The sequence below is a fragment of the Acinonyx jubatus genome, chromosome A2 (genome assembly GCF_027475565.1).
Source record: "Acinonyx jubatus isolate Ajub_Pintada_27869175 chromosome A2, VMU_Ajub_asm_v1.0, whole genome shotgun sequence".
In the NCBI taxonomy this organism is placed as follows: Eukaryota; Metazoa; Chordata; class Mammalia; order Carnivora; family Felidae; genus Acinonyx; species Acinonyx jubatus.
The window spans coordinates 55,220,951-55,235,913 of record NC_069383.1 but is presented as its reverse complement, the minus strand read 5'-3'; the positions used below and the strand labels follow the sequence as shown (position 1 = coordinate 55,235,913).

General features: G+C 37.0%; 1 protein-coding gene across 1 annotated transcript in view; it reads left to right on the top strand.

Annotated features, from left to right (window-relative positions):
* ABCB5 (ATP binding cassette subfamily B member 5) overlaps nucleotides 1-14,963 on the top strand; it is a 107,972-nt gene that overhangs the window by 79,557 nt on the left and 13,452 nt on the right. Inside the window, exons 23-24 of the mRNA XM_053218319.1 lie at nucleotides 11,734-11,890; nucleotides 14,524-14,721. Of these exons, the coding sequence (XP_053074294.1) occupies nucleotides 11,734-11,890; nucleotides 14,524-14,721 (355 nt within the window). The remainder of the gene's footprint in view (nucleotides 1-11,733; nucleotides 11,891-14,523; nucleotides 14,722-14,963) is intronic.

Genomic DNA, 14,963 nt, shown 5'->3' with positions numbered 1-14,963 from the left:
CTTCATGGAACTCCCAGGATGGAGATGGCATTATCAAATATGATGTAAAGGTTGAGTTCTTTGCTAAGCAAATTGCTCCAGAAGAAATACACATAAATATTTCCCTTTAGAAAAATCACATTTAGAATTAATCATGGCATCCCATTGAGGCTGCCTCTTCCCAAAGCACTTGTTGGAGCTTCCATTTTGGAATTCTGTTCACACAGTTATGAGTTGCTTTACTTTCTAGGAACACCTAACTTCAACCTCTGAAATCAGAAAAATTAATTTTGAATGTTAATTCTGAACTTCTTAAGACTCTGTAAAATAACAGAACATTGCTAAGTTGTATCATAAATGCCACTGCTAGGGGCACCTGGGTGCCTCAGTCAGTTGAGTGTCAACTCTGATTTCAGCGCAGGTCATGATCCCAAGGTCATGGGATCAAGTCCTGCATCAGGCTCCATGCTGAGCAGGGGGCCTGCTGAAGATTCTCTCTCTCTCTCTGTCTCTCTCTCTTTCTCTCTCTCTCCATTCCTCTGCCCCTCTCCCCTGCTTCCATACTCTCTCTCTCTGTGTCTCTCTAAAAAGAAAAAATAAAATAAAATTTTAAAAAGCAGCCAGAGTGAAAAAGCTTCCCTGAATACAGACTATTCAGTAGTGATCCAGGAAGGATAAAACCTCAGAAGAGAGCTAAAATATAGCTGTAGTAATAACTACTCTAGATCGACCTTAGCAAAGCTTAAAAACCTACAACTGATAAAGCTGCTCCACAATAAACCTAATGGCTGCCAAAACAAATTCAGTGTTCTTTAAAGAGGGACAGCAGTATGCAGACACTTATCAATATAATATTTATAACATCCACTATGCAACACAAATTACTATAGACATTCACAGCAAAGGGAAAATGTGATGCATAAATAGAAAAAAAACAGTTATAAAAATAGATCTATTAATGACAGAGATGATGAAATTAGGGGGCAAGCACATTAAATAAGTTACTATAAAAATGTTCAAGGATATAAAGGAAAACATAAATATAGTAAGAAAAAAATGGAGAAAAAAAGGAACTACAAAGAAAGGAAAAATAAATGTCACTGCTAAATATTTAGAGCTAGAGAAATCTATACAATATTTGACTCCAAATGTAATGTTATGTTTTTTTACAAGCCTCCCAAAATATACACATCAAAGCAAGGATCAGCCTCTTCAGAACACTGACTTGGGAGATGACACCTGTACAAAACATGCTGCCATTTGGCAAAATATGTTGGGAACTCCTCTTTGGGGTTCACCTCCCAAGACTCAGGCACATTCTTTTGAATTCCTCAGTGATGGCACATATTTGTATTTTGAGAATATATATTCAATATGAGGAGATGACAAAAAATCATTTGAAGCCAAATAATTTCAGAATAAGTTGCAATATTTGGTTTCCATTCATATGATTATGTATGTATTTATCAAATATTAACTGAGTTCCCAGGAAGCTTTTTTGCTTGGCACTCAGAAGAAAATAGTCCACAATTCATCAACCCAGTATTCCTGAATCTTACCTGACTATAAGTCCACTTAGCAGTTTCCTGGAAGCAGATCTCCTGGTAAAATGGAATATCTGTATTTAAAATTTCAATAGAAAGTGTATGCGCTTTGTTCTGTGTTTTCCTACACTTTAAAACAGTGTACAGTATTGCCTGTATAAACATATCAACCACAGTATAACATTTAGTATTGGGCTTCATTCTGATTACACAGACTAATTTACTTAGATTAACAAGAAACTAAATGTAGAATCACTTACAGTAATTTATTCAGCTTGCCAGCCTGTTAAATTAGCATTTTTCCCTTGGTTCTAATGTGATACAAGCAATCACAAGCTTAAAAGTTGGTTGTATTCCAGAAGTTTGTTTGCAAGCCAAGTGTTTGAACATATTTTCTTCGTTTTGCTCTGAACTTTCTGCAGCCATCTTTAAATTCACAGGGTCTCATTTCTTCAGGGTTACTGGTCCTTAGTACTAGTAGAGACAAGCCAGTTAAGTATATCCATACTAATGTAGAATGTCTGATGGTTTTACCAATTCTCACAGAAGAAATTTAATATTTGAAAAACATTGTAACCCTAATTAATTTCCAGTGGGTTTACCTGAAGGTAGTATAACAAAGCAGTCAAGGGAGAACTACCTCATCTTTCCATCACCAAGCTCACCACTACCATGTGGTCCACCATGCCAGCCATCTCCATGGAAGAAATAACTGTCCCTGCTTATGATGAGTTTCTGCAATCATCTTTTCACACTAGTTTTTCTGTCACTACTATTTTTTGTTTTTGCTTTATAATCATCTGTCTTGAGAAAAAGAAATCTCTCTCATGACCCTAAGTTCCCTTCTACCTACTTCTAGTGACTCTCTGGTCTCCTTTGCAGCAAAACAAATTCCAAAGAGTTGCCTATTTTTGTTCTCTACACCTTCTCATCTCCAATATCTTTTAAATTCATTCCAGTCAAGCCTTGGTTCCCACCATGCCACTAGAAAGATTTATCAAAGTTACCACTGACCCCCATCTCACCCACCCAGACAGTCATCCAGTGGTCATTCTCCCATCTACCTAATTTGACCCCCTCAGCAGCATTTGACACTCTCCTTCCTGAAACATTTTCTTCTCTAGGCTTTTCTCCTTTTTCACTGACCCTTTCTCCTCTGCTCCTTGATTGGCTCCTATTTTTCTGCCAGGCCTCCACATGTTGGCGGGCTTTAGAGCTCTCAGCATTCTTCATCTACACACTCTCATTACTGATTTCATCCAGTCTGGTAGTATCACTTATATCCTGAGGACTCCCTTCTGTTCATTTCCAGCTCCCTGAACACCACATGCTTATCCAGCTATCTGTTGGACATCCCACTTAGATGTCTAATAATATCTTATTATGTCTAAAACAGAACTCTAGGTTTTTTCTTCTCAAGGGTTCTCTTCCCCAAGATTTCCCTATGTTAAGTTAATAGCACCACCATTGCATTTGCTCAGCCCAAATATTGGGGTCATACTTGTTGCTTCTCTCGCTTTTACCTACCACATATGGCAGCAAGTCCTGAGAGCTCTAACTCCAAAATACTCCTCACCATCTCTGCCCATGTCACCCTCATCCTTACCTCCTAACCTTGTGACTGGCTCACTCCAACAACCTGCTCACTAATGTCCCTGTGTTTATTCTTGCTTCCCTGTAATCCATTATTGGCACAGTAGCTAGGCTTATCTTTTAAAACACAAATCTAATTCCACCAATTTATTGAAATATTGTAATGACTTCCCATTGAAATTTAAATAAGGCCAAATTCCTTACTTTAACCTGAAAGCCCTACAGATCAGGCCTCTGCCTTCTTGTCTAACCTCAATCACCATTCTTTTTTGTGAACTGTCAGCCCCATACTTGCCTTTTTTTTTTTCATGAAAATTCAAAAGTATTCTGGTTTAATTTTAAATTCAAATAACTGAACACTAACTATATCACACATCCACAACCATAAATACAGTTAGAAGATGTCCCTGCATTAATTTGCCGAAGTTTTTTTTTTTAATGTCTTTTTCTCTTTTCAAATTTTTATTTAAATTCTAATTAGTTAACATACAGTGCAATATTGGCTTCAGGAGTAGAATTCAGTGATTCATCACTTACATACAACACCCAGCCTTATCATAACAAGTGCCCTCCTTTGGGGCACCTGGGTAGCTCAGTCGGTTAAGCGTCCGACTTCAGCTCAGGTCATGATCTCGCAGTCCGTGAGTTCGAGCCACACATTGGGATCTGTGCTGACGGCTTGGAGTCTGGAGCCTATTTCAGATTCTGTGTCTCCCTCTCTCTGTGACCCTCCCCCATTCATGCTCTGTCTCTGCCTCAAAAATAAATAAACGTTAAAAAAAAAAAACCACAAGTGCCCTCCATCCATCTAGCCCATTATCCATCTAGCCCATCCCCCACCTCCCTACTGCGATCAACCCTCAGTTTGTTCTTTAAGAATTCTTAAGAATCTTTAAGATTCTCTTGTGGTTTCTTTCCCTCTCTCTTTTTTCTTTTTTCTCCCCCCCCCCATATGTTCATCTGTTTTGTTTCTCAAATTCCACATATGAATGAAATCATATGGTATTTGTCTTTCTCTGATTGACTTATTTTGCTCAGCATAATATACTCCAGCTCCATCCACATCGTTGCAAATGGCACACACTTGCCATTTCTGCCCCTAGAACTCCCATCTCAGTGTCTGTACTTGGTTTTTCCTCTTCCTGCAATGTTCATTCCCCAGGTCTTTGCCAGGCTGCCTCTTTGTCACCACCCTGCCCTCTGCTGGTAAGTCCACTCCCTGAAGAGACTTTTGTTAAGTAGTCTCTTTACCCATCCACCTTATCACTCTATATCCCATTACCATGTTTTATTTAGTGATAGCACTTATCACTACATGAATTGATCTTTTCTGTTGCTGTATTGAGTGCACAGACTGTAAGCTCTGTGGGGGCAGGGCTTAGCCTGTTTTGGTCATTAATATTTCCCTAGAGCCAAAAACAAGAGCTTGGCATGTCGTAGGCATGCAGTAAATATTTATCGAATAAATAAATGAATCAAAAATAAAGAGGGGGTGCCTGGGTGGCTCAGTCAGTTAAGGGTCCAACTTCAGCTCAGGTCATGATCTCGTGGTTCATGGGTTCGAGCCCTGCGTTGGGCTCCGTGCTGACAGCTCAGAGCCTGGAGCCTGCTTCAGATTCTGTGTCTGCTTTATGCTCTGCCCCTCCCCCACTCATGCTCTGTCTCTCCCTCTCTCAAAAATAAATAAACATTAAAAAAAATAAAAATTAAAAAATAAAGAGGAAAATTTGGATTGGTGCATAATTAGGCAGTCCAGGTTTTCCTGGAAATGTGCTTCCAGAGTCAATACATTACTCCTGTTTTTCACGGATTTTTCTATTTTTCTTCCCTTCTACATTGATATATCTAATACCAGCTGCTTTGGCAGAAGGACTGGGTCTAAGTCAAGGACAACCATTTATATAAAAATAGGATGGTTGTAATTGGGAGTCCACTTCTTTACTGAGATTTGTTTAGGTTAAAAATAAGCAAAGAATTTTCTTAGCTGAAGAATGATGCAGCCTCAAAATCATGTTAAATATAGTCATGCCTGCAATTGACATCATTCCGTTTCATACAATAATCACTATAACAGCAAATCTTGACTGAGTCCTTACTCAATATTAGTGATTTGTCATATATTAACTGCTTAATCCTCTCAACTACTATGTGCAGTATGATTCCCAGTTTACAGATGGGGAACATTAAGCCTAAAGACAACAGTTAGCTAACATGCCCAAAATCACAATTCAAGATGCCACAGGCTTTACTTAGCAGACATTTTTTATTGTTATTGTCATTATGATCATTATTATTACTAATTCTGTAGGAAAATTTCATAGAATCTCCTATAAACTTTTCTTTTTATTCTTTTTTAGTTTTCCAACATGTGAATACCCAGAGCTGGGCTGTTTCTTAATGTAAATGGAACAAGTAACTTGCTTAATGTTATTTTATGACTCTGAAATAGAGGGGAATCAAAAGGCTCCAATACAAAAACTCCTCCTACTACTAACCTATCATACTTTCTGAATCTCTTTTCATTAAATTCATTAAAAACGGTCATTTCTGGAACCATGGAGACATTTTTAGCTGTCAGAACTTACGTTGGACTATTAATATAAGGGCAGTGGTTAATGAACAGTATCACATTGGTATTCCTCTGTTCCTGAGGAAAGGAAGAAATAGGGAGCTATCTGAGCTAGGGTCACTGGTATCATTTTTCATTTCAGTTTCATTCAACCAGACTACAGGCAAAGTAGGGATACCCATACTTTTATAGTATGGACAAAGGAGAGTATCTGGGAAATATGGATACCGGTCTATGCAAAATGTGAATAGATGAGATTTGCCATCAACACCAAAGTCTCCAGCCTTCTTAAAGACCCATTGTGGCCCCCAACTACCATGAATATGTTACAAGTGTCCTTTAGACACACTGAATTATACCTGGCCTAGTAGACTCTATGCCTTTCAGAATCTAGGGTGACAGACAGCTTTCTATCTAATCAACTAACTGAATGGAAGAAGTTTACAAAGAAAACTTCCTCCTCCTAGAACCTCCTTAAGTGAAAAGAACTTTGTGTGTTCTGTAATCAGTGGTTTCCTAGCTCACCAGTCAAGAAGCTGGTTAAAAATGCAGATACCCGCATCTCCCCTCACAAACTTAACCCAGAGATTTGTAGATTTGATATAGGGCCAGGAAACTACATTTTAGGAAACATCCCAGATTATTCTGAGGCACAGAATTTGAGGACCACACTTTAAGAAATACGAGCATAGGGACTAAATCCCAGGCTGCTCTCCTTACCTGCTTAAAACCATGGGGTTTTCTATTGGCCACTACCAGAAACTTTTCTAGAATTGTATAAAAATTAGTGAAGTCATATTTTAGTTTATTGTTTAAAAAATAAAGATATGTTATTCAGCCAATAAATGTGAATGTATCTTCATGATTTATAGCTACAGGAATGGGTGAGCTGTCTCTGTCAGAAATGACAGTGTGCCCTTTAAAGGAAAATGCATAATTGTTAACAGCAAAATCCTTTTGATGTGCTCATAATATTAGTTTATCAGCAAGGCTACTATAAGCGTTAGCTTTTTCCTCTTAAAAGAAGGCAACATACAATTCTTATGGTAGAAGCTGTCTTCCTCCATCTCGGTTACTGTAAACGTTTCTCTGAGATAAGCATTTTAAAAAGGTGAGAGCATTTTCATTCTGCTGCCTTGTAGCACTGTGTAGGCATTTGGAAAATCTCTTGTTTAGGTTTTCACACACATATGTGTAGTAAAATTCTCCCCTTCTGCCTGTTAACCATGGCAACACTTTCAATTTACTTCACTATAAATGTGCACATTTTGAGAAATACAAAATAAGTTTATTTTCTCCTGTCTGACTTTCCATTAGCACCTTTAGGTTTGTTTCTAGCTGACTTGCCCTTTGCAATATAGCTCAGAAACTTTTAGTGTCCAGCAGAGGGTTTCTGTAACTTTCCATACCTCCACTTCAGAACTTCCCTCTATCTCTGTTTCCTCCTTCTTTGCTCTACATATTAGCAGGAAGCAGATGGGCATGGTAACTTTAAGTACAGTGATAATAAAAACCACAGCTTTGAAAACTTGCTGAGAAGGAGAGCCAGGTATTTTTTGTGTTGTGGCCTAATCCTCCAAAAGTCCAAATAAAGTTTTTGACAAGTAATCCTTTGAACTTTGAATATTAAATGTGACTATTGGCCAAAAGAGCAACATAGATGGGTTTTCAATGAATATTAGTAGTTAGTTGATATCTTGAAATACTAAGGGATAGAAGGAAGCAAACCAGGCCTCCACCACCATCTTTACTCAGGTAGACCAAGCAGCCATGGAAGAACTGTGTGTGTCATCATTATAATTGTGTAGGAAAGCAGCCTTAATTAGCCAAAACAAGGAAAACAGGAAAGTCTTCTCTCAGTGTTATTGCCGTGGCAGCCACCCAACTTGTACCAGGCTCCTCCCCAGGGATTATCCAGAAGAGAAGAAGACAAGATAAGGAGAGTAGATAGAGGGATCAACCACTGAAGGTATCTAAAGGAGACAAATCAAGGCAGGTTTGATATCTAGGACCCTCTGAAGATTCTGAAATGGGATACAAGTGGTAACGAGCCCCAATATGCAGGGAGAGACAGTTCGGGCCAGCTTTCCACTGGAACGAACACCAGGTAAGGGAAAGTAGTGAATAAGGAGGTTCCAGTCCCAGCCCTACAGTTTTATAACTAAGTGATCCTGGACAAATTGTTTAATTTCTCTGAGCAAGAGTCTCCTCATTTGTTAAGAAGTGATAAGAGTCCCTGCCCTATTTATCTCCTAGGTGATGAAGTGGTAACAAGTATATGAAAACATTTTCTAAATCCCAGAGTGCCAAATGAATATAAGTTGTGTATTTTTCTGTCTCCCATGTGTTGAAGAAGGGATTTAGGGTCAGAAGAAAAGGATCTTTGGAGTGTTATATGGATGTTAGGGGAAAAGAGTTATGAGTATGGGTATAATGATAATGGCCACATCTGTGAGGAGAAATACTCTGCTTTCCAGTAAAAAAGAAGAAACTTACTGAGCGAGGACTTTAGAAGTTGTGCTGGTGTGCTAATGTATCTCTATAGAAGTGTGAGAGCTGATTTTCAACAGAAAGTGTCCCATTAACTTTCAATTCTATGAGAGGAATAGTAATAATTTAAACATTTGTTGAGCACTTCACTAAGCATCTTATATTATTAATGTATTTAATTCTCACAACAATGCTGTAAGATGTAGCTAGCCCTATTATCTCCTGTTTGCCAATAAGGAAACAGAAGCACAGAGAACATGCCCAAGGTCACAGCTAATAAATAAACAGTAGAGTTTGGATGCAGTCCTGCTGGTCTGACTTCAGAGCCCAGGCTCTGAACCTCCTAGTATACTTCCTATTAGAGTAAGTCACCAAAGGTATACAAACTGGGTATGGAAGCAAGATTAAGGGGAAACAGATTAGAGCTAGTAACTATGCAGGGTATTCCTATTTGGATCAGTTGTGTTAAAATTAGGATTAATCATTTCTATACTTTTTTGTGTTATTCTTAGACAAAGGATCTTTGTAAAATTCCAATTTGATTTCAGCAGCCATGATGGGCAAGGGGATTTCCCCATTGTTTGGACATGCTTAAAAGAATCATTATAGTGAGGATGTAGTGTCAATGGCCCCATGAACCCAGGAGAACCCATAAAACTAAGGAAGCAGAAGCCCAGCCCCTGAAAATCCTTCCCAGACCTCTTCCTGCTCAATATTCTTCTCACTCAACCCTAGCTAACCCAGAGAGTTGCAATAAATTGTGCAAAAAGTTGTGCAATAAATACATTTTGAGTAGAGATGAACTGCAGGTTAGTTCATTCTAGCTAATTGGGCCATAGTCAGCTAAGGCATGTTCTGTGGCAGACCAGCATTGGCCTATCTTTATACAGAACCCACCTGGGAAAAAAATATATGAGATGAATGTCCCTGACTCACCCTGATTGGTGGTAAGAGTTCCATCACCACAAAATTACGTTCCTCAGTATAATCCTCATCAACATCAACCCCTATCTGGAGTTATCCTCCCCTCAACACATACACAATTAAGAAAGACAGCATCAGGGCTTTTAGCTGGTACTCTCCCTCCCTTTTCGACTGAAATTTTCCTTCCTCTACTGTGCATCCCTCAGGTCATATATCTTTCACAGATAAAAGTTCTGAATGGAATGCCCTTCTCCCCATCTCAGTAAACTTCCATTTTAAGAGGGATGTAACAAAGACATTGCCCTGTTTATATTTATCGCTAATGCTTAAACTGACTTTTTTGGTGGAAATTTTAGGACAGGTAGATATTTTGCCATGTCTGAAATATTTTCTGTATTGTTCTGAGAAGCCTGTATCTCTTTGGGACTAGAATCCAGGTCTCCTGACTCAATCCAATGATCTTTCCATCTCACCTGCTGACTCTTGCATCAGATTAAGACTTACGTCTGACTCAGTCAGATTTTTCCTTGCATTAAAAAAACAAAAACAAGGTGCAGCTCTCCCTTGAGCCATCCCACTCTCACAGAGCGCATTTTCACTTTAATAAATTTTCCTGCTTCTACCATGCATCCACTGTGTCTGGTCCGACCTTGAATTCTTTCTTGCAGTGAGACCCAGAGCTGCCAGGAACATCCGTGGAACAGGCTGGGTGGAGGCCTCAGGGCCCAGGTCTCCCCACTCCACCCTGTAACACCTTTTTGGTGAGCCAGCCAGGAGGAGGTCAGGGCGTGTTGAGCAACCCTCTTCATTGGAGTCAACTCTCTCCCTGAAGACAATGGAAAATTTCACCTCATCCCCAAAGACACCCCTCAGGGATGTATTTTGAGACAGTGGGATAAGCTCCCATTAGAAAGTCTAAATGTGGGGGAGGGGACACCTGGGTGGTTGAGTCGGTTAAATGTCAGATTCTTGTTGATTTCAGTTCGTGTCGTGATTTCACAGTTCATAGGAATGGCCTCTGAGTCGGGCTCCACGCTGATGGTGCGGAGCCTGCTTAGGATTCTCTCTCTCCCTATCGCTCTCTGCCCCTCCCCCCCTCACACACACAGGCATTTTCTCTCTCTCTCTCTCTCTCAAAATTAAAAAAACAAAAAACAAAAAACAAAAACAAAAACTCTGATGGGTTACCTAAACTCAGTAATCACTTCTGATATTTAGTGAGTATTTTGAATGGCATTTTGAGCTTTAAACAATTTCTGTAAACATTAGTACTAAAAATGCCTTGACATCACAGAACAATAAGCATCCAAGTAAACTGGTTGTTTTTGTATTTTATACTGTGCTTGATCTTTCAAAGGCAACAAGATTCAGGATCTGAGGTCTAGGTCACTGAAGAAAGTTCATCAACATCCACCAGAGAAATTCACAAGGAGATCAGAACATGTTTACCTTGCTATGATCCAGCATAGCAAATGAGCAAGTGGGTTCCCTGATGTCCTTTTCCTTACCAGTGAAGGGAGAGGGGTAGGGGGATGGGCAAAAGAAGTGGAAGGTGATTATGGGCTATACCCTTCTAGTTATAATAGAAATGAGTCACAGAGATGTAAAGTACAGCATAAGGAATAAAGTCAATAACATAATAACTTTATATGGTGACAGATAACATACTGATCATTTTATAATGTATATAAATGTTGAATCACTATGCTGTACACCTAACTAATGTAACATATAATATGTTAACTACCCTTCAATAATAAATAAATAAATAAATAAATAAATAAATAAATAAATAAATAAATAAAGCAAGCCACTAGAACTTGTCCAGTCTTAGCTGAATTATACCTTTAGTTCTGCTATGGAGATACGTTATTTTTTATTCTAGTAAAATGTTTTCATGGCTAAAATGAACATAGAAAAATATTTAACCATGGCCACATGATATGCCACATATCTGTGAATATTCTGTATGCTTCCAGACATCATTTTCATACTTGCTATTTTATAATTAAAACAGATCATAATCTGTATAGCATACCTAAAAGATCAAAGCTCTTCATCCAGGTTTGCTAAGGTATATTTTAGTCCTATTTTGTTTTGAGGACCTTAAAAAGTGCAGTCTCCATTCTTTGCTCTCTTTAAACCATGTAGTACTTCAGGCAGATAACCAATCATCTGACATCAATTATCTGTTCTAACTACATTATATGCAAAAAAAGAAAAAAAAAAGGGAAAAAAACATTCATATCTACTGTGTAAATTCAGATCTCATTACTGCAGACTCATTCTTCCCATTGTCAGTTGAATTCTCTGTCAAATCTCCAAGCAAGTAAGCCTTGTATCAAAGTGGCTAGAAAGTTTTATATTTACTTGTTAGGGCCTTTGATCTTGGTCTCTAATAAGAAGAGAAATTTTTAAGATTACCTGAGCTCCAAAGGTTATTTTGATGTACAACACTACAGATGATCACTGTCTGGTAGAAAATTATAAAAGACATATCATGGTTGGGGCTCTAGCATTAGTGGTACTGTCTGGACCAAAAGGTTATATTCCTGTGCCTGATTTTTCCTTTATTTTTTAGAGTCCTATTGTTTGCAAATGGACCTAAGATTCAAATGTTTTATCTTTTGACAGAGTTTTTACTGCAATTGCATATGGAGCTATGGCCATTGGAGAAACACTTGTTTTGGTACCTGAATATTCAAGAGCCAAATCTGGGGCTGCACATCTGTTTGCTTTGTTGGAAAAGAAACCAACTATAGACAGCTGTAGTCAAGAAGGGAAAACACCAGTAAGCACAACTATGATTTTAAATGTCTACATTATTAATTATCTGTATGCATGATCTCTAGAGACTTAAATGAAGGCATTATGTGATAACTTTTCAAAAGATAGTGCTATAAAGAATTAAAAACTTGTATAAAGTAACTGTTATAGCTACAAAGGGAAAAAGGGGGTTTTGTCTTAAGCAAATTTTTACCTCTGCTACTGAAACCTCTACATATTTTATATTGAAAAATACATACTTCTAGTTTATTTGCTTGATGCCTTGAGAATGTTCTTGAACAAAGAATTAACATATATTTAATTTTATTTAGACAACAGAAGCTTTAGTCTTGGATGAAGATTTGCAGTAGAGTTAATTCGTTTTTTTCTCTGATAATATATACAAAGTGAACAATGCCTCCTGGTTCAGACCCCATATTTTATAGTTTACATATGCAAACAGAAGAGGGAAATAAAGGAAGTATATTTATTAAATTCATATATACACAGACACGCATATTTAGCCACAAACTTTAAAAGACCATGAATATTAAAAGAGAAATAATAGTGAGATTATATAATTTCAAAACAAGCCTCTTAATAGTATCTTATATATTAAATATATATCATATATTTATATAATTCAACTTTAAGATTTTTCTAGACATTTTAATTTTTTTTAACATTTATTTTTGAGAGAGAGAGGGAGCGAGCACGAGTAGGGGAGGGGCAGAGAGAGAGGGGGACACAGAATCTGAAGCAGGCTCCAGGCTTTGAGCTGTCAGCACTGAGTCCGACGCGGGGCTCGAACCCACAGTGAGATTCTGACCTGAGCTGAAGTTGGACGCTTAACTGACTGAGCCACCCACACACCCCCTAGACATTTTAAATTTAAAAGTAAGAATAGCCATTAGGTATATACTTAAAAGAAATTTTTCATTTAAAAATATTTCCCACTCGAATTTTAACAGTCGATTTTACGTATGATAGCTTAAAATAGTACATTACTACTAAAGCTACATAATTATTAAAAGGGATGCCAATGCCAGTCATTAGTTAAAGAAATAAAAAGATCTTGAAATTCTCAAAATAGAATGCTCAACGATGCATCACAGTCAAAATAAGATTTCATACTTGTCTTTTGGAAAGTAAAGCTTGTAGAAAACTTCTTTTTAATTTTAGGATTTAGATGGATAATAACATTGTTACTCATTTCTTTCAGAACCTTACAGTAGAGGATTTGAGTATCTCACTGATAAATGTCTTCCTAGAACTACATTACATGGCATGGAATATGGAAACGTTTCTAATAAAGACTGTAAAATTAATTTACTTAATCTTCATTTTATTTAATATACAGATACTTCTAAATTTCACTCACTGTGCTTTTAAAAATTAAAGCCTACTAAAACAAAACTGGCAAATGTCAGAAATTATTGAAGCTGGGAGACAGTTCATTACATTATTCTCTCTACTTTTTCAGTTGTTTGAAATTTTCCATAATAAAGTGCTTAAAATAGTAAGAATAAATTTTAAAATGTATTAAAGTCTAGAAGTGTAGAATATCTCTATGCCTTTCCCAAAGGCACAGAACATACACAAAATAATACACTCTTCATTATTCTCAATTTCCGGGTTTATTTTGTCAAACATTATTGCATAAATAATATTCATGTTGGGGCAAAACAGAAAGCACTGAATAAGCTAAAAATAAGCTATTGCTACTACTGCACTTAACTTTTTGGCATATCTCCTAACAGTTCTTTGACAATAGAATATCATTTTCAAACATTTTTTGATGCCCCTGTCCTCCACCTACCTCTCCCTTCTACCTGTATGCTGCACTCAGAATATGCTGAGCATGACTATTAAACCTATTTAAAATGTAATTGATTGAGGGCAAACATAAAGTTCAAAAAGAACCTAGATTCTATGAACCAAATATATAAAGGGAAAGTTAATCATTTAGTGATAGTTCTGGAAAGTCTTTTATAAACATCCCTGGTATATAGAAGTATTGGTTTACAAATTATCAACCCCTAAAATATCAAAGCATACAGAGAAAAATAAATAAGCTTTTAGGCATCACTGTCAAATAATAACCAGTCAAAAACAAAAACCCAATTCAAAGTATAATGTATATTAACTGTAAAACATGGTCCAACTTACAAAAATAACATTTGTACATATAGTTTATGAGGATGCCAGCTATTATGAATTAAGTGATAAAGGTCTGTAAAACAGAAACTAAATTTATGTATATATAAATATATAAATATATTCATATATATAAATATAAATATATGTGTATATATATACATATACATATATATGTATGTATATATGTATATATTACATATACATATGTAATTATTTTGTCAAACAGCGAATCTGCAGATTAGACTATGTCTAGGTAGTGAAGCCAGAGGAAACCAGTGCTTTTTAGGAAGCTGGTGAAGTCTGGTAATGAAGACAAGAAGTACAGATATAGAGATCCATACAAAAGTGAAAGAAACAATCATGCAGTCAGTAGCTCTTCAATAGGAATACCATTTAAAATAAAATGATGTGGAAACATGCATAATTTTCAGAAAACACTATAATGTGTTACAATCTTTTTAAGTCATCATTCTAAACCCTGCTAACTTTCTTTTCCAGGATACATGTGAAGGGAATATAGAGTTTCGAGAGGTCTCTTTTTCCTATCCATGTCGCCAGGATGTTCTCATCCTTTGTGGCTTATCCCTAAGTATTGAGAAAGGAAAGACAGTAGCATTTGTTGGAAGCAGTGGCTGTGGAAAAAGCACTTCTGTCCACCTTCTGCAGAGATTTTATGACCCTATGAAAGGACAAGTGGTAAGACTGATTTTAAATACAGCTTATCTCGTTTTTTGTGGTGCTATTCTTAAACATTCCCTTGGGCTTAATCATCCTTACTGGTTTGAATAGGGCAAACAGGGCAGTAGTTTAAAAAAAAAAATCTCTCCCTTAACTAATCAGACAAGCAAGCCAGTAACAAAAATGATGGATAAGACTTTGAGGCTAAATAGAAAATATAAAGACTCAAAGATTCTTCTGTTGTGATAGTGGCAGAAATT